Raw genomic sequence first — 21,187 nt, forward strand, 5'->3', positions numbered from 1 at the left:
GAGTCCTGGAGACTCTGTACTGACGGGACCTTATAGGACTGTATGTAGGAGAATCCCTATGGAGCCTGAGCTGTGTGCTGGAGGACATACATGATACATGGAGTCCTGGAGACTCTGTACTGACGGGACCTTATAGGACTGTATGTAGGAGAATCCCTATGGAGCCTGAGCCGTGTACAGGAGGACATACATGATACACGGAGTCCTGGAGACTCTGTACTGACGGGACCTTATAGGACTGTATGTAGGAGAATCCCTATGGAGCCTGAGCCGTGTGCTGGAGGACATACATGATACATGGAGTCCTGGAGACTCTGTACTGACGGGACCTTATAGGGCTGTATGTAGGAGAATCCCTATGGAGCCTGAGCCGTCTGCTGGAGGACATACATGATACATGGAGTCCTGGAAACTCTGTTCTGACGGGACCTTATAGAGCTGTATGTAGGAGAATCCCTATGGAGCCTGAGCCGTGTGCTGGAGGACATACATGATACATGGAGTCCTGGAGACTCTGTACTGACGGGACCTTATAGGACTGTATGTAGGAGAATCCCTATGGAGCCTGAGCCGTGTGCTGGAGGACATACATGATACACAGAGTCCTGGAGACTCTGTACTTACGGGACCTTATAGGGCTGTATGTAGGAGAATCCCTATGGAGCCTGAGCCGTGTGCTGGAGGACATACATGATACATGGAGTCCTGGAGACTCTGTACTGACGGGACCTTATAGGACTGTATGTAGGAGAATCCCTATGGAGCCTGAGCCGTGTACAGGAGGACATACATGATACACGGAGTCCTGGAGACTCTGTACTGACGGGACCTTATAGGACTGTATGTAGGAGAATCCCTATGGAGCCTGAGCCGTGTGCTGGAGGACATACATGGAGACCTGGAGACTCTGTACTGACGGGACCTTATAGGGCTGTATGAAGGAGAATCCCTATGGAGCCTGAGCCGTGTACAGGAGGACATACATGATACATGGAGTCCTGGAGACTCTGTACTGACGGGACCTTATAGGGCTGTATGTAGGAGAATCCCTATGGAGCCTGAGCCGTGTGCTGGAGGACATACATGATACATGGAGTCCTGGAGACTCTGTACTGACGGACCTTATAGGGCTGTATGTAGGAGAATCCCTATGGAGCCTGAGCCGTGTGCTGGAGGACATACATGATACATGGAGTCTTGGAGACTCTGTACTGACGGGACCTTATAGGGCTGTATGTAGGAGAATCCCTATGGAGCCTGAGCCGTGTGCTGGAGGACATACATGATACATGGAGTCTTGGAGACTCTGTACTGACGGGACCTTATAGGGCTGTATGTAGGAGAATCCCTATGGAGCCTGAGCCGTGTGCTGGAGGACATACATGATACATGGAGTCCTGGAGACTCTGTACTGACAGGACCTTATAGGGCTGTATGTAGGAGAATCCCTATGGAGCCTGAGCCGTGTGCTGGAGGACATACATGATACATGGAGTCCTGGAGACTCTGTACTTACGGGACCTTATAGGGCTGTATGTAGGAGAATCCCTATGGAGCCTGAGCCGTGTGCTGGAGGACATACATGATACACGGAGTCCTGGAGACTCTGTACTGACGGGACCTTATAGAGCTGTATGTAGGAGAATCCCTATGGTGCCTGAGCCGTGTGCTGGAGGACATACATGATACATGGAGTCTTGGAGACTCTGTACTGACGGGACCTTATAGGGCTGTATGTAGGAGAATCCCTATGGAGCCTGAGCCGTGTGCTGGAGGACATACATGATACATGGAGTCCTGGAGACTCTGTACTGACGGGACCTTATAGGACTGTATGTAGGAGAATCCCTATGGAGCCTGAGCCGTGTGCTGGAGGACATACATGATACATGGAGTCCTGGAGACTCTGTACTGACGGGACCTTATAGGGCTGTATGTAGGAGAATCCCTATGGAGCCTGAGCCGTGTGCTGGAGGACATACATGATACATGGAGTCCTGGAGACTCTGTACTGACGGGACCTTATAGGGCTGTATGTAGGAGAATCCCTATGGAGCCTGAGCCGTGTGCTGGAGGACATACATGATACATGCAGTCCTGGAGACTCTGTACTGACGGGACCTTATAGGGCTGTATGTAGGAGAATCCCTATGGAGCCTGAGCCGTGTGCTGGAGGACATACATGATACACAGAGTCCTGGATACTCTGTACTTACGGGACCTTATAGGGCTGTATGTAGGAGAATCCCTATGGAGCCTGAGCCGTGTGCTGGAGGACATACATGATACATGGAGTCCTGGAGACTCTGTACTGACGGGACCTTATAGGACTGTATGTAGGAGAATCCCTATGGAGCCTGAGCCGTGTGCTGGAGGACATACATGATACATGGAGTCCTGGAGACTCTGTACTGACAGGACCTTATAGAGCTGTATGTAGGAGAATCCCTATGGAGCCTGAGCCGTGTGCTGGAGGACATACATGATACATGGAGTCCTGGAGACTCTGTACTGACGGGACCTTATAGGACTGTATGTAGGAGAATCCCTATGGAGCCTGAGCCGTGTGCTGTAGGACATACATGATACATGGAGTCCTGGAGACTCTGTACTGACGGGACCTTATAGGGCTGTATGTAGGAGAATCCCTATGGAGCCTGAGCCGTGTACAGGAGGACATATATGATACACGGAGTCCTGGAGACTCTGTACTGACGGGACCTTATAGGGCTGTATGTAGGAGAATCCCTATGGAGCCTGAGCCGTGTACAGGAGGACATACATGATACATGGGGTCCTGGAGACTCTGTACTGACGGGACCTTATAGGACTGTATGTAGGAGAATCCCTATGGAGCCTGAGCCGTGTGCTGGAGGACATACATAATACATGGAGTCCTGGAGACTCTGTACTGACGGGACCTTATAGAGCTGTATGTAGGAGAATCCCTATGGAGCCTGAGCCGTGTGCTGGAGGACATACATGATACATGGAGTCCTGGAGACTCTGTACTGACGGGACCGTATAGGGCTGTATGTAGGAGAATCCCTATGGAGCCTGAGCCGTGTGCTGGAGGACATACATGATACATGGAGTCCTGGAGACTCTGTACTTACGGGACCTTATAGGGCTGTATGTAGGAGAATCCCTATGGAGCCTGAGCCGTGTACAGGAGGACATACATGATACATGGAGTCCTGGAGACTCTGTACTGACGGGACCGTATAGGGCTGTATGTAGGAGAATCCCTATGGAGCCTGAGCCGTGTGCTGGAGGACATACATGATACATGGAGTCCTGGAGACTCTGTACTGACGGGACCTTATAGGACTGTATGTAGGAGAATCCCTATGGAGCCTGAGCCGTGTGCTGGAGGACATACATGATACATGGAGTCCTGGAGACTCTGTACTGACGGGACCTTATAGGGCTGTATGTAGGAGAATCCCTATGGAGCCTGAGCCGTGTGCTGGAGGACATACATGATACACGGAGTCCTGGAGACTCTGTACTGACGGGACCTTATAGGGCTGTATGTAGGAGAATCCCTATGGAGCCTGAGCCGTGTACAGGAGGACATACATGATACACGGAGTCCTGGAGACTCTGTACTGACGGGACCTTATAGAGCTGTATGTAGGAGAATCCCTATGGAGCCTGAGCCGTGTGCTGGAGGACATACATGATACATGGAGTCCTGGAGACTCTGTACTGACGGGACCTTATAGGACTGTATGTAGGAGAATCCCTATGGAGCCTGAGCCGTGTGCTGGAGGACATACATGATACACAGAGTCCTGGAGACTCTGTACTTACGGGACCTTATAGGGCTGTATGTAGGAGAATCCCTATGGAGCCTGAGCCGTGTGCTGGAGGACATACATGATACATGGAGTCCTGGAGACTCTGTACTGACGGGACCTTATAGGGCTGTATGTAGGAGAATCCCTATGGAGCCTGAGCCGTGTGCTGGAGGATATATATGATACACGGAGTCCTGGAGACTCTGTACTGACGGGACCTTATAGGGCTGTATGTAGGAGAATCCCTATGGAGCCTGAGCCGTGTGCTGGAGGACATACATGATACATGGAGTCCTGGAGACTCTGTACTGACGGGACCTTATAGGGCTGTATGTAGGAGAATCCCTATGGAGCCTGAGCCGTGTGCTGGAGGATATATATGATACACGGAGTCCTGGAGACTCTGTACTGACGGGACCTTATAGGGCTGTATGTAGGAGAATCCCTATGGAGCCTGAGCCGTGTGCTGGAGGACATACATGATAAATGGAGTCCTGGAGACTCTGTACTGACAGGACCTTATAGAGCTGTATGTAGGAGAATCCCTATGGAGCCTGAGCCGTGTACAGGAGGACATACATGATACATGGGGTCCTGGAGACTCTGTACTGACGGGACCGTATAGGGCTGTATGTAGGAGAATCCCTATGGAGTGTGCCTGAGCCGTGTGCTGGAGGACATACATGATACATGGAGTCCTGGAGACTCTGTACTTACGGGACCTTATAGGACTGTATGTAGGAGAATCCCTATGGAACCTGAGCCGTGTGCTGGAGGACATACATGATAAATGGAGTCCTGGAGACTCTGTACTGACGGGACCTTATAGGACTGTATGTAGGAGAATCCCTATGGAGCCTGAGCCGTGTGCTGGAGGACATACATGATACATGGAGTCCTGGAGACTCTGTACTTACGGGACCTTATAGGGCTGTATGTAGGAGAATCCCTATGGAGCCTGAGCCGTGTACAGGAGGACATACATGATACATGGAGTCCTGGAGACTCTGTACTGACGGGACCGTATAGGGCTGTATGTAGGAGAATCCCTATGGAGCCTGAGCCGTGTGCTGGAGGACATACATGATACATGGAGTCCTGGAGACTCTGTACTGACGGGACCTTATAGGACTGTATGTAGGAGAATCCCTATGGAGCCTGAGCCGTGTGCTGGAGGACATACATGATACATGGAGTCCTGGAGACTCTGTTCTGACGGGACCTTATAGAGCTGTATGTAGGAGAATCCCTATGGAGCCTGAGCCGTGTGCTGGAGGACATACATGATACATGGAGTCCTGGAGACTCTGTACTGATGGGACCTTATAGGACTGTATGTAGGAGAATCCCTATGGAGCCTGAGCCGTGTGCTGGAGGACATACATGATACACAGAGTCCTGGAGACTCTGTACTTACGGGACCTTATAGGGCTGTATGTAGGAGAATCCCTATGGAGCCTGAGCCGTGTGCTGGAGGACATACATGATACATGGAGTCCTGGAGACTCTGTACTGACGGGACCTTATAGGGCTGTATGTAGGAGAATCCCTATGGAGCCTGAGCCGTGTGCTGGAGGACATACATGATAAATGGAGTCCTGGAGACTCTGTACTGACAGGACCTTATAGAGCTGTATGTAGGAGAATCCCTATGGAGCCTGAGCCGTGTACAGGAGGACATACATGATACATGGGGTCCTGGAGACTCTGTACTGACGGGACCTTATAGGGCTGTATGTAGGAGAATCCCTATGGAGTGTGCCTGAGCCGTGTGCTGGAGGACATACATGATACATGGAGTCCTGGAGACTCTGTACTGACAGGACCTTATAGAGCTGTATGTAGGAGAATCCCTATGGAGCCTGAGCCGTGTGCTGGAGGACATACATCATACATGGGGTCCTGGAGACTCTGTACTGACGGGACCTTATAGGACTGTATGTAGGAGAATCCCTATGGAGCCTGAGCCGGGTGCTGGAGGACATACATGATACACAGAGTCCTGGAGACTCTGTACTGACGGGACCTTATAGGGCTGTATGTAGGAGAATCCCTATGGAGCCTGAGCCGTGTGCCGGAGGACATACATGATACATGGAGTCCTGGAGACTCTGTACTGACGGGACCGTATAGGGCTGTATGTAGGAGAATCCCTATGGAGCCTGAGCCGTGTACAGGAGGACATACATGATACATGGAGTCCTGGAGACTCTGTGCTGACGGGACCTTATAGGACTGTATGTAGGAGAATCCCCATGGAGCCTGAGCCGTGTGCTGGAGGTCATACATGATACATGGAGTCCTGGAGACTCTGTACTGACGGGACCTTATAGGGCTGTATGTAGGAGAATCCCTATGGAGCCTGAGCCGTGTGCCGGAGGACATACATGATACATGGAGTCCTGGAGACTCTGTGCTGACGGGACCTTATAGGACTGTATGTAGGAGAATCCCCATGGAGCCTGAGCCGTGTGCTGGAGGTCATACATGATACATGGAGTCCTGGAGACTCTGTACTGACGGGACCTTATAGGGCTGTATGTAGGAGAATCCCTATGGAGCCTGAGCCGTGTGCCGGAGGACATACATGATACATGGAGTCCTGGAGACTCTGTGCTGACGGGACCTTATAGGACTGTATGTAGGAGAATCCCCATGGAGCCTGAGCCGTGTGCTGGAGGTCATACATGATACATGGAGTCCTGGAGACTCTGTGCTGACAGGACCTTATAGAGCTGTATGTAGGAGAATCCCCATGGAGCCTGAGCCGTGTGCTGGAGGTCATACATGATACATGGAGTCCTGGAGACTCTGTACTGACGTGACCTTATAGGGCTGTATGTAGGAGAATCCCTATGGAGCCTGAGCCGTGTGCCGGAGGACATACATGATACATGGAGTCCTGGAGACTCTGTGCTGACGGGACCTTATAGGACTGTATGTAGGAGAATCCCCATGGAGCCTGAGCCGTGTGCTGGAGGTCATACATGATACATGGAGTCCTGGAGACTCTGTGCTGACAGGACCTTATAGAGCTGTATGTAGGAGAATCCCCATGGAGCCTGAGCCGTGTGCTGGAGGTCATACATGATACATGGAGTCCTGGAGACTCTGTACTGACGTGACCTTATAGGGCTGTATGTAGGAGAATCCCTATGGAGCCTGAGCCGTGTGCTGGAGGACATACATGATACATGGAGTCCTGGAGACTCTGTACTGACGTGACCTTATAGGGCTGTATGTAGGAGAATCCCTATGGAGCTGGAGCAGAAGACTATTTGTGCTATCAGACTGGAGATGATATCTGCTCCGGCCTGCGGTGAGAGTCATTTGGTGGCTTCCATGATGGTGGCCCTCAGATGTGTGGCCCTCTGCTTTATGGAGTGTCCTGCAGTGGTCCCTGTATCAGGAAGCAGTCGAGTAGCCATATATCCTGGTTTGTAGCCCTATGTCCTGGTTTGTAGCCCGTGGGCCTCAGCGGCCGCTATTTCTCCAGCTTGTGTAAGCCATTGGAGCCACGACATCTCTGGGGGTTGGTTTATGGTTTTGGTGGGTTTGTCATTAGAGGGACAGACGTCTCCCTTGAGAGGAGAACTGACATGTCCGTGAGACCTTAGTGGTGGACGAGGCGATGGATGAGCGGATCTCCTCTGGTTTTCTCACCTGCTGTGTCTGTCCACCATTTTTTACTTTTCAGGTCAGAGATGGACGACCCTTCGGTGACCCTTCACTTCTCCATTATCCTAGACATCTATTGCAGAACAAAGCTTTGTCATAGCGCCGAGCTGGTGAAGCAGGTATGACGTCCCATCTGGTGGTGACACGTATGATCACATCACGGGGATGGCGCCATACTGGGACGTGGAGCAAATGAATTCATGTCAACAAAGTCTTATTAGTTTGTAGGAAATGAGTAACGCGGCCTCGTAGAGAAGGAAGTCGTATAGAGGACGGGTGACACGTATGACATAGATCCCATGTAATGACACGGACCATCCCCATAACAGTCACAGTTACAGCTTCTATGTCCTCCAACTAATGGACCGCAGCGGGCCCAGAGCCTTCCCAAGACGATTCAAGGGAATGACCAATCACCCAACCCACCCTCGTATCCATTTTGTTATCATCCATCTTCCTCTCGTCACCTGAACCAAAACCTTCACTTATCACACAGGTTCCATCCAAAAATAACGGCCCGTCCAGGGTTAAAAGTGAGGGTACTAGCTTGTATCCAGTCATAAATGGGGGGATTATGGATGGATTAGCTTGCCACGTGTTGTGGCTTTGTGCGCTCCTCAGATGGTGATCGGTGAAGGCACCAAGGAGATGCTAAAGTCTACACAGTTGTAGAGAGTAGGAGGTGTTGGGTTTTTGGGGGGCTAGTGGCGTCTATCTGGTCAGAACATGGTGGTCCTACCTAAGGATGTAACACCATGGCCACATCTGCATCATGAATAGCGCCCAGAAGGAGGTCATGTCTGCTGCGGGGGTCGGCCAGATATTTGTGGATTACTACTTTATCATCGCTACGACTAAGATGGCGGCATTACAGGGACATGTGCCGGGTGTAACACCATTGGTGTGGGCGAGGAAAGGGCCACAGAAGGTCAGGAGATGGGATTGTAGGATGGGATCTTCACCTCCCAGCAGAAGACTTCAGATTTCATGTGGGTCAGGTGGATCTAACAACCTACTGTCATAGCAGAACTATAAAGGGCGAGATCTCGTCTAGTCAGGAACTATGCCAAGAACTTCTAGAGAGGTCACGTTCTTCAGTCCAAAGAGCTGGTGGAGGAGATGCGGTCCCTACCAAGTCCTTCCTGCATCAAATACAGCTCAAGAACGTCTACAGGGACACAAAGGTCTGGGGTTATGTGTGTCCTGTGATATAGCCGTCAGCACCAGAAGGTCCTGGAGGTAGGAGGTCAAGAACCTTGGTCTGTAGCCCTAGTCCCATCAGTTCAGTATATGCCAGCTAGGAGAGCGACCAGCAAGGTGGAAGGCCGACATGTAAGTGACATTATGAGATGGTCCCATGAAGTATGGAAGTGACATCCCTAGGTTTACCAGATTGGGTCCCAGAGAATGATGGCAGGTAACTGAGAAGCCCAGCTAGATCTGATGATCTGCACCTCCAGGTCCTAGTGAAGGGTCAGGCCCAGAGTTTCAGCAGAGTCTGTAGATTTGAGGCTGACCGCGTCTGTTTCCCTTGGTGTGACTTCCTCACTTCCTACATTTTCTGTTCTAGGATCTTGTCTTTGGCTACTAATTCCTGGATTTCGATGTCCGGTCATCTGCAGTCTGGCTGGATCATGGTTTGGTTGACATCTTCAGGGTTGTTTGCGTCCTTGCGGGTCATGTTAGGTCAGGGTGCAGCTCTCTCAGCGTGGAGGGCCAGGAATAAGGTTGTCTTACTAGGTCTGGACTTTCTCCACTTCTGGCTCTGGATTTCTTTGGCTTGGTTCTAGGAGAGGGTGGATGATGGATTAGTAGGGGATGGTTTCCTCAGTATAATGCCGGGTCGTGTGAGGCGTCTCTAGCAGAGTTCAGGGGGGTTGGGGGTTAGGACTTTACTAGGGATGTGCCATTCTTGTTATGTCAGGGGGTAAAAGATGGAAGAGTCGCTTAATGCCAAGAAGAGAAACCGCTGGGAACTGTGCCAATGGATGTACAAGGACCTTACAGGACCACCAAGGACTAACCCACAACGGCTGAGCACTACAGTATTGGTCACCAAGATCTAGACACTGGACGTATTCCTGGTCACCAAGCACCAGACACTGGGCGTATTCCTGGTCACCAGGTACCAGACACTGGACGTATTCCTGGTCACCAGGTACCAGACTCTGGACGTATTCCTGGTCACCAAGATCTAGACACTGGACGTATTCCTGGTCACCAGGTACCAGACACTGGACGTATTCCTGGTCACCAGGTACCAGACTCTGGACGTATTCCTGGTCACCAGGTACCAGACACTGGACGTATTCCTGGTCACCAGGTACCAGACACTGGACGTATTCCTGGTCACCAGGTACCAGACTCTGGACGTATTCCTGGTCACCAAGATCTAGACACTGGGCGTATTCCTGGTCACCAGGTACCAGACACTGGACGTATTCCTGGTCACCAGGTACCAGACACTGGACGTATTCCTGGTCACCAGGTACCAGACTCTGGACGTATTCCTGGTCACCAAGATCTAGACACTGGACGTATTCCTGGTCACCAGGTACCAGACACTGGGCATATTCCTGGTCACCAGCCACTGGACGTGTTCCTGGTCACCAGGTACCAGACTCTAGACATATTCCTGGTCACCAGGTACCAGACTCTGGACGTATTCCTGGTCACCAAGATCTAGACACTGGACGTGTTCCTGGTCACCAAGATCTAGACACTGGACATGTTCCTGGTCACCAAGATCTAGACACTGGACGTGTTCCTGGTCACCAGGTACCAGACTCTGGACGTATTCCTGGTCACCAGGTACCAGACACTGGACGTATTCCTGGTCACCAAGCACCAGACACTGTGCGTACTCCTGGTCACCAGGTACCAGACACTGGACGTATTCCCAACCACCAAGTACCAGACACTGGACGTATTCCCAACCACCAAGTACCAGACACTGGACATATTCCTGGTCACCAGGTACCAGACACTGGACGTATTCCTGGTCACCAAGCACCAGACACTGTGCGTACTCCTGGTCACCAGGTACCAGACACTGGACGTATTCCCAACCACCAAGTACCAGACACTGGACGTATTCCCAACCACCAAGTACCAGACACTGGACATATTCCTGGTCACCAAGCACCAGACACTGGACATATTCCTGGTCACCAAGCACCAGACACTGGACATATTCCTGGTCACCAGACACTGGACATATTCCCGACCACCAGGTACCAGGACACTAATACTCTATGGGCCCCAAAGTCAGGGGCATTGGACAGTCATCAGCAAGTCCTGGGGTTGTAAACCATAGCACAAGTCCTGGCTACACCTCGGAGCCTCAGGATGCTGAATGAGTCGTGGTAAGTACATGTGACTCCCCCACCCCATTCACTTCCTAGAATGGCCATCACAAAACATTTGGGGTCCTGAGCACCATAGCAATCCATGAAGACGTGTCCGCCCTGGCCATGGGCCCTTCTCACAGCTGGTCACCACTAATAAGCCAGACAATCCCTACTAGAAGGGTCTAGATCTACTGGGGGGGGGGGGGGGGGCTCCTTGGCCTTAGCCTAACACTGATTCAAGGTGATCGGTTCTTCCATCTGCACCTCAGGTCCAAGCCGTGGACAAGATGAAGAGTCTGAATGACTTTGTGCAGGCGAGCAGGATGGGAAAGCCGGAGACGAGAGCGGCCTTACAGGAGCGACTTATGGAGGAGAGCTCCAGCCTGTCCCACCTCTGCTGCCCCCTGGATTCCAGGCTGTTCCTCAAGGACTTGTGGTGAGGAGGGGTCCTATGACGGTCTCCCCTTGTTCGGACATGTAGCTGTGACTTTCTATCTTGGAGACGTTGTCTGACTCTGACTTTCTTGGCAGTGTGGAGCGTTGCACTTTCATGCAGTCTAAGACGAAGCCCCTCCTGTTTGTTTATCGCACTGACGTCCAGGGTGGAAATGAGTTTGGGGTCATCTACAAGAGTGGCGATGGTAAGACCCTCGAGAGGGACCATGAAGACCAAGTCTGTTTGTGTATGTCAGATGTGCAATGTCTGAAGCTCTCAATTCCTATGTTTGGCCAGACTTGCGTCAGGACATGCTGGTGCTCAACCTGATTAAGATTATGGACCACTTGTGGAAAGTAGAAGGCCTGGACCTAAGGTGAGAAGAACCGTGCTGTGTCCACGAGCACTGCCACGTCTGCACAGTAGATACATGTCACACCCGCTCTGACACATCTGCACAGTAGGTACATGTCACACCCGCTCTGACACATCTGCACAGTAGGTACATGTCACACCAGCACTGCCACGTCTGCACATTAGATACATGTCACACCCGCTCTGACACATCTGCACAGTAGGTACATGTCACACCCGCTCTGACACATCTGCACAGTAAGTACATGTCACACCAGCACTGCCACGTCTGCACAGTAGGTACATGTCACGCCAGCACTGCCACGTCTACACAGTAGGTACATGTCACACCCGCTCTGACACTTCTGCACAGTAGGTACATGTCACACCCGCTCTGACACATCTGCACAGTAGGTACATGTCACACCAGCACTGCCACGTCTGCACAGTAGGTACATGTCACACCCGCTCTGACACATCTGCACAGTAGGTACATGTCACACCAGCACTGCCACGTCTGCACAGTAGGTACATGTCACACCAGCACTGCCACGTCTGCACAGTAGGTACGTGTCACGCCAGCACTGCCACGTCTACACAGTAGGTACATGTCACACCCGCTCTGACACATCTGCACAGTAGGTACATGTCACACCAGCACTGCCACGTCTGCACAGTAGGTACATGTCACACCCGCTCTGACACATCTGCACAGTAGGTACATGTCACACCAGCACTGCCACGTCTGCACAGTAAGTACATGTCACACCAGCACTGCCACGTCTGCACAGTAGGTACGTGTCACGCCAGCACTGCCACGTCTGCACAGTAGGTACATGTCACACCAGCACTGCCACGTCTGCACAGTAGGTACGTGTCACACCCGCTCTGACACATCTGCACAGTAGGTACATGTCACACCAGCACTGCCACGTCTGCACAGTAGGTACATGTCACACCCGCTCTGACACATCTGCACAGTAGGTACATGTCACACCCGCTCTGACACATCTGCACAGTAGGTACATGTCACACCAGCACTGCCATGTCTGCACAGTAGGTACGTGTCACGCCAGCACTGCCACGTCTGCACAGTAGGTACATGTCACACCAGCACTGCCACGTCTGCACAGTAGGTACATGTCACACCAGCACTGCCACGTCTGCACAGTAGGTACATGTCACACCAGCACTGCCACGTCTGCACAGTAGGTACGTGTCACGCCAGCACTGCCACGTCTGCACAGTAGGTACATGTCACACCAGCACTGCCATGTCTGCACAGTAGGTACATGTCACACCAGCACTGCCATGTCTGCACAGTAGGTACATGTCACACCCGCTCTGACACATCTGCACAGTAGGTACATGTCACACCAGCACTGCCACGTCTGCACAGTAGGTACATGTCACACCAGCACTGCCACGTCTGCACAGTAGGTACGTGTCACGCCAGCACTGCCACGTCTGCACAGTAGGTACATGTCACACCAGCACTGCCACGTCTGCACAGTAGGTACGTGTCACGCCAGCACTGCCACGTCTGCACAGTAGGTACATGTCACACCAGCACTGCCACGTCTGCACAGTAGGTACGTGTCACGCCAGCACTGCCACGTCTGCACAGTAGGTACGTGTCACGCCAGCACTGCCACGTCTGCACAGTAGGTACGTGTCACGCCAGCACTGCCACGTCTGCACAGTAGGTACGTGTCACGCCAGCACTGCCACGTCTGCACAGTAGGTACATGTCACGCCAGCACTGCCATGTCTGCACAGTAGGTACGTGTCACGCCAGCACTGCCACGTCTGCACAGTAGGTACGTGTCACGCCAGCACTGCCACGTCTGCACAGTAGGTACATGTCACGCCAGCACTGCCATGTCTGCACAGTAGGTACGTGTCACGCCAGCACTGCCACGTCTGCACAGTAGGTACATGTCACGCCAGCACTGCCATGTCTGCACAGTAGGTACGTGTCACGCCAGCACTGCCACGTCTGCACAGTAGGTACGTGTCACGCCAGCACTGCCACGTCTGCACAGTAGGTACATGTCACGCCAGCACTGCCACGTCTGCACAGTAGGTAGACCCTCAGGTTTGTATCTTTCTTTGTAATGTATTGTTCCTTATTTGATTTAGTCTTATGTACCTTAGGACTGTTGTGTTGTTTGCTCACTGAGCCAGATTACAGTTTAGTTTTAGCTATTCGTTCTTCTCTTTTATTCCCATGTTGTTTTCTGTATTGTTGTGTGCTGTTTTTACCTGTATTTGCTTGACACTCCTCTGACGTGTCCTCTGTGTATGTTAGTGGATTGCAACTGCCCACTCGGGTTAATATAGAAAATTTATATTCTCCTATGTATTCAGGCACTGATGGGGCGTGAGAGGAAGGTAAGACGGGCGATCGCAGGTAGGCCCAGCGGCTTAGTATAGTGAGATCCTTCATAGCAGCATCACCCACATCTTGTCTGACAGCTCACACGGACCGGCTGACTTTACTGTCTAATATGTTCTTTTGTGGAGGCAGCCATCTTGTGGGATCTACTGCTCGCAGCATTTAGAGATTTGCTTTACAGGAGCTGCATAGGCCATGGACAACTTTAGTATTGAGATAACTTATTCACATCTATGGGAGAGTGTTGTGATCATATTCATTTCTATAGGCTAGTATCGTGGGCATGCTCTGTGACCTGTCCTGAGGTCATGCACAGGGAGGAGGTGACATGTGACTATCACCTAATCATCTCTATAAGCTATGATAGTGGGCATGCTCTGTGACCTGACCAGAGGGAGGAGGTGACATGTGACCATCACCTATTCATCTCTATAGGCTATGATAGTGGGCATGCTCTGTGACCTGACCAGAGGGAGGAGGTGACATGTGGCCATCACCTATTTATCTCTATAGGCTATGATAGTGGGCATGCTCTGTGACCTGACCAGAGGGAGGAGGTGACATGTGACCATCACCTATTCTCCTCTATAGGCTATGATAGTGGGCATACCCTGTGACCTGACCAGAGGGAGGAGGTGACATGTGACCATCACCTATTCATCTCTATAGGCTATGATAGTGGGCATGCTCTGTGACCTGACCATCACCTATTCATCTCTATAGGCTATGATAGTGGGCATGCTCTGTGACATGTGGCCATCACCTATTCTCCTCTATGGGCTATGATAGTGGGCATGCTCTGTGTCTTGGCCATCACCTATTCTCCACTATAGGCTATGATAGTGGGCATGCTCTGTGACTTGGCCATCACCTATTCTCCTCTATAGGCTATGATATTGGGCATGCTCTGTGTCTTGGCCATCACCTATTCTCCACTATAGGCTATGATAGTGGGCATGCTCTGTGACATGTGGCCATCACCTATTCTCCTCTATAGGCTATGATAGTGGGCATGCTCTGTGATGTGACCAACACCTATTTTCCTCTATTGGCTATGATAGTGGGCATGCTCTGTGTCTTGGCCATCACCTATTCTCCACTATAGGCTATGATATTGGGCATGCTCTGTGTCTTGGCCATCACCTATTCTCCACTATAGGCTATGATAGTGGGCATGCTCTGTGTCTTGGCCATCACCTATTCTCCACTATAGGCTATGATAGTGGGCATGCTCTGTGTCTTGGCCATCACCTATTCTCCACTATAGGCTATGATAGTGGGCATGCTCTGTGACATGTGGCCATCACCTATTCTCCTCTATAGGTGATGATAGTGGGCATGCTCTGTGTCTTGGCCATCACCTATTCTCCACTATAGGCTATGATAGTGGGCATGCTCTGTGTCTTGGCCATCACCTATTCTCCACTATAGGCTATGATAGTGGGCATGCTCTGTGACTTGGCCTTCACCTATTCTCCACTATAGGCTATGATAGTGGGCATGCTCTGTGTCTTGGCCATCACCTATTCTCCTCTATAGGCTATGATAGTGGGCATGCTCTGTGTCTTGGCCATCACCTATTCTCCACTATAGGCTATGATAGTGGGCATGCTCTGTGTCTTGGCCATCAACTATTCTCCACTATAGGCTATGATAGTGGGCATGCTCTGTGTCTTGGCCATCACCTATTCTCCTCTATAGGCTATGATAGTGGGCATGCTCTGTGTCTTGGCCATCACCTATTCTCCACTATAGACTATGATAGTGGGCATGCTCTGTGACATGTGGCCATCACCTATTCTCCACTATAGGCTATGATAGTGGGCATGCTCTGTGACTTGGCCATCACCTATTCTCCACTATAGGCTATGATAGTGGGCATGCTCTGTGACTTGGCCATCACCTATTCTCCTCTATAGACTATGATAGTGGGCATGCTCTGTGACTTGGCCATCACCTATTCTCCTCTATAGGCTATGATAGTGGGCATGCTCTGTGACTTGGCCATCACCTATTCTCCACTATAGGCTATGATAGTGGGCATGCTCTGTGACTTGGCCATCACCTATTCTCCTCTATAGGCTATGATAGTGGGCATGCTCTGTGACTTGGCCATCACCTATTCTCCACTATAGGCTATGATAGTGGGCATGCTCTGTGACTTGGCCATCACCTATTCTCCACTATAGGCTATGATAGTGGGCATGCTCTGTGTCTTGGCCATCACCTATTCTCCACTATAGGCTATGATAGTGGGCATGCTCTGTGACTTGGCCATCACCTATTCTCCACTATAGGCTATGATAGTGGGCATGCTCTGTGTCTTGGCCATCACCTATTCTCCACTATAGGCTATGATAGTGGGCATGCTCTGTGTCTTGGCCATCACCTATTCTCCACTATAGACTATGATAGTGGGCATGCTCTGTGACATGTGGCCATCACCTATTCTCCACTATAGGCTATGATAGTGGGCATGCTCTGTGACTTGGCCATCACCTATTCTCCACTATAGGCTATGATAGTGGGCATGCTCTGTGACTTGGCCATCACCTATTCTCCTCTATAGGCTATGATAGTGGGCATGCTCTGTGACTTGGCCATCACCTATTCTCCTCTATAGGCTATGATAGTGGGCATGCTCTGTGACTTGGCCATCACCTATTCTCCACTATAGGCTATGATAGTGGGCATGCTCTGTGACTTGGCCATCACCTATTCTCCACTATAGGCTATGATAGTGGGCATGCTCTGTGTCTTGGCCATCACCTATTCTCCACTATAGGCTATGATAGTGGGCATGCTCTGTGACTTGGCCATCACCTATTCTCCACTATAGGCTATGATAGTGGGCGTGCTCTGTGACATGTGGCCATCACCTATTCTCCACTATAGGCTATGATAGTGGGCATGCTCTGTGTCTTGGCCATCACCTATTCTCCACTATAGGCTATGATAGTGGGCATGCTCTGTGTCTTGGCCATCACCTATTCTCCACTATAGGCTATGATAGTGGGCATGCTCTGTGACTTGGCCATCACCTATTCTCCACTATAGGCTATGATAGTGGGCATGCTCTGTGTCTTGGCCATCACCTATTCTCCACTATAGGCTATGATAGTGGGCATGCTCTGTGTCTTGGCCATCACCTATTCTCCACTATAGGCTATGATAGTGGGCATGCTCTGTGTCTTGGCCATCACCTATTCTCCACTATAGGCTATGATAGTGGGCATGCTCTGTGTCTTGGCCATCACCTATTCTCCACTATAGGCTATGATAGTGGGCATGCTCTGTGTCTTGGCCATCACCTATTCTCCACTATAGGCTATGATAGTGGGCATGCTCTGTGTCTTGGCCATCACCTATTCTCCTCTATAGGCTATGATAGTGGGCATGCTCTGTGACTTGGCCATCACCTATTCTCCACTATAGGCTATGATAGTGGGCATGCTCTGTGTCTTGGCCATCAACTATTCTCCACTATAGGCTATGATAGTGGGCATGCTCTGTGACATGTGGCCATCACCTATTCTCCTCTATAGGCTATGATAGTGGGCATGCTCTGTGATGTGACCAACACCTATTTTCCTCTATAGGCTATGATAGTGGGCATGCTCTGTGTCTTGGCCATCACCTATTCTCCACTATAGGCTATGATAGTGGGCATGCTCTGTGACTTGGCCATCACCTATTCTCCACTATAGGCTATGATAGTGGGCATGCTCTGTGTCTTGGCCATCACCTATTCTCCACTATAGGCTATGATAGTGGGCATGCTCTGTGTCTTGGCCATCACCTATTCTCCACTATAGGCTATGATAGTGGGCATGCTCTGTGTCTTGGCCATCACCTATTCTCCACTATAGGCTATGATAGTGGGCATGCTCTGTGTCTTGGCCATCACCTATTCTCCACTATAGGCTATGATAGTGGGCATGCTCTGTGTCTTGGCCATCACCTATTCTCCTCTATAGGCTATGATAGTGGGCATGCTCTGTGACTTGGCCATCACCTATTCTCCACTATAGGCTATGATAGTGGGCATGCTCTGTGACTTGGCCATCACCTATTCTCCACTATAGGCTATGATAGTGGGCATGCTCTGTGACTTGGCCATCACGTATTCTCCTCTATAGGCTATGATAGTGGGCATGCTCTGTGACTTGGCCATCACCTATTCTCCTCTATAGGCTATGATAGTGGGCATGCTCTGTGTCTTGGCCATCACCTATTCTCCTCTATAGGCTATGATAGTGGGCATGCTCTGTGACTTGGCCATCACCTATTCTCCTCTATAGGCTATGATAGTGGGCATGCTCTGTGTCTTGGCCATCACCTATTCTCCTCTATAGGCTATGATAGTGGGCATGCTCTGTGACTTGGCCATCACCTATTCTCCTCTATAGGCTATGATAGTGGGCATGCTCTGTGACTTGGCCATCACCTATTCTCCACTATAGGCTATGATAGTGGCCATGCTGTGGTTGCTCTGATAGTAGTGCACTATATAGATAAGGTTTAGCTGGGCTCTCCTGTATTCATGTGACTGTCTCCGGGTCTTCCGGTCATGGTGGGGCGCACTTATAGACTTGGGATTACGGGAAATCCCTGCACAACCAGGCGCCATGGCGTTTGAAGCTGAAGTGCGCTCCCTGCTGTTGTCTCCTCAGAATGGTGCCATATGGCTGTGTGACGACGGCCGCACACACGGGCCTGATCGAAGCCCTCCTAAATTCAGAGACCATCGCAAATATCCAACTCGGCAGTGGAAGAGCGGCCACCGCGGCTTTTAGCAGAGAAGCCATATTTAACTGGTTACAGATGAAGAACCCCGGGTAAGTGCGGAGAACTTGTACACATCCGTAGGCTCCTGTACACACCATGGAAGCCATACTGTAGTGAGTGGCAGAGGGATCTAGGTAAAAGCTGTCACTGTTTGTCACCAGATGGGGGTCCTCTTCCTTTTTGTCATTAGATGGGGGTCCTCCTCCTGTTTGTCACTAGATGGGGGTCCTCCTCCTCCTGTTTGTCACTAGATGGGGGTCCTCTTCCTCCTCCTGTTTGTCACTAGATGGGGGTCCTCCTCCTCCTGTTTGTCACTAGATGGGGGTCCTCCTCCTCCTGTTTGTCACTAGATGGGGGTCCTCCTTCTCTTCCTGTTTGTCACTAGATGGGGGTCCTCTTCCTGTTTGTCACTAGATGGGGGTCCTCCTTCTCTTCCTGTTTGTCACTAGATGGGGGTCCTCTTCCTGTTTGTCACTAGATGGGGGTCCTTCTCCTGTTTGTCACTAGATGGGGGTCCTCTTCCTCTTCCTGTTTGTCACTAGATGGGGTCCTCTTCCTGTTTGTCACTAGATGGGGGTCCTCTTCCTCCTCCTGTTTGTCACTAGATGGGGGTCCTCTTCCTCCTCCTGTTTGTCACTAGATGGGGGTCCTCTTCCTGTTTGTCACTAGATGGGGGTCCTCCTCCTCCTGTTTGTCACTAGATGGGGGTCCTCTTCCTCCTCCTGTTTGTCACTATATGGGGGTCCTCCTCCTCCTGTTTGTCACTAGATGGGGGTCCTCTTCCTCCTCCTGTTTGTCAATAGATGGGGGTCCTCTTCCTGTTTGTCACTAGATGGGGGTCCTCCTTCTCTTCCTGTTTGTCACTAGATGGGGGTCCTCTTCCTGTTTGTCACTAGATGGGGGTCCTCTTCCTCCTCCTGTTTGTCACTAGATGGGGGTCCTCCTCCTCTTCCTGTTTGTCACTAGATGGGGGTCCTCCTCCTGTTTGTCACTAGATGGGGATCCTCTTCCTGTTTGTCACTAGATGGGGTCCTCCTCCTCTTCCTGTTTGTCACTAGATAGGGGTCCTCTTCCTGTTTGTCACTAGATGGGGGTCCTCCTCCTCTTCCTGTTTGTCACTAGATGGGGGTCTTCTTCCTCTTCCTGTTTGTCACTAGATGGGGGTCCTCCTCCTCTTCCTGTTTGTCACTAGATGGGGGTCTTCTTCCTCTTCCTGTTTGTCACTAGATGGGGGTCCTCCTCCTCTTCCTGTTTGTCACTAGATAGGGGTCCTCTTCCTGTTTGTCACTAGATGGGGGTCCTCCTCCTCTTCCTGTTTGTCACTAGATGGAGGTCCTCCTTCTGTTTGTCGCTAGATGGGGGTCTTCTTCCTCTTCCTGTTCTCACTAGATGGGGGTCCTCTTCCTCTTCCTGTTTGTCACTAGATGGGGGTCCTCCTCCTCTTCCTGTTTGTCACTAGATGGGGGTCTTCTTCCTCTTCCTGTTTGTCACTAGATGGAGGTCCTCCTCCTCTTCCTGTTTGTCACTAGATAGGGGTCCTCTTCCTGTTTGTCACTAGATGAGGGTCCTCCTCCTCTTCCTGTTTGTCACTAGATAGGGGTCCTCTTCCTGTTTGTCACTAGATGGGGGTCCTCCTCCTCTTCCTGTTTGTCACTAGATGGGGGTCCTCCTCCTCTTCCTGTTTGTCACTAGATGGAGGTCCTCCTCCTGTTTGTCGCTAGATGGGGGTCTTCTTCCTCTTCCTGTTTGTCACTAGATGGGGGTCCTCTTCCTCTTCCTGTTTGTCACTAGATGGGGGTCCTCCTCCTCTTCCTGTTTGTCACTAGATAGGGGTCCTCTTCCTGTTTGTCGCTAGATGGGGGTCCTCTTCCTGTTTGTCACTAGATGGGGTCCTCCTCCTTTTCCTGTTTGTCACTAGATAGGGGTCCTCTTCCTGTTTGTCACTAGATGGGGGTCCTCCTCCTCTTCCTGTTTGTCACTAGATGGGGGTCTTCTTCCTCTTCCTGTTTGTCACTAGATGGGGGTCCTCCTCCTCTTCCTGTTTGTCACTAGATGGGGGTCTTCTTCCTCTTCCTGTTTGTCACTAGATGGAGGTCCTCTTCCTGTTTGTCGCTAGATGGGGGTCCTCCTCCTCTTCCTGTTTGTCACTAGATAGGGGTCCTCTTCCTGTTTGTCACTAGATGGGGGTCCTCCTCCTCTTCCTGTTTGTCACTAGATGGAGGTCCTCCTCCTGTTTGTCGCTAGATGGGGGTCTTCTTCCTCTTCCTGTTTGTCACTAGATGGGGGTCCTCTTCCTCTTCCTGTTTGTCACTAGATGGGGGTCCTCCTCCTCTTCCTGTTTGTCACTAGATAGGGGTCCTCTTCCTGTTTGTCACTAGAT

General features: G+C 51.0%; 1 protein-coding gene across 1 annotated transcript in view; it reads left to right on the top strand.

Annotated features, from left to right (window-relative positions):
- The window catches only part of LOC142186786 (phosphatidylinositol 4,5-bisphosphate 3-kinase catalytic subunit delta isoform-like), a 62,696-nt gene that overhangs the window by 20,624 nt on the left and 20,885 nt on the right, over nt 1-21,187 (top strand). The window contains exons 6-12 of the mRNA XM_075261365.1: nt 7,501-7,600; nt 9,607-10,127; nt 10,260-10,680; nt 11,101-11,267; nt 11,363-11,472; nt 11,565-11,643; nt 18,693-18,857. Coding sequence (XP_075117466.1) covers nt 7,501-7,600; nt 9,607-10,127; nt 10,260-10,680; nt 11,101-11,267; nt 11,363-11,472; nt 11,565-11,643; nt 18,693-18,857 — 1,563 coding nt within the window. The remainder of the gene's footprint in view (nt 1-7,500; nt 7,601-9,606; nt 10,128-10,259; nt 10,681-11,100; nt 11,268-11,362; nt 11,473-11,564; nt 11,644-18,692; nt 18,858-21,187) is intronic.

This window comes from Leptodactylus fuscus, unplaced genomic scaffold (genome assembly GCF_031893055.1).
Source record: "Leptodactylus fuscus isolate aLepFus1 unplaced genomic scaffold, aLepFus1.hap2 HAP2_SCAFFOLD_118, whole genome shotgun sequence".
Taxonomy (NCBI): domain Eukaryota; kingdom Metazoa; phylum Chordata; class Amphibia; order Anura; family Leptodactylidae; genus Leptodactylus; species Leptodactylus fuscus.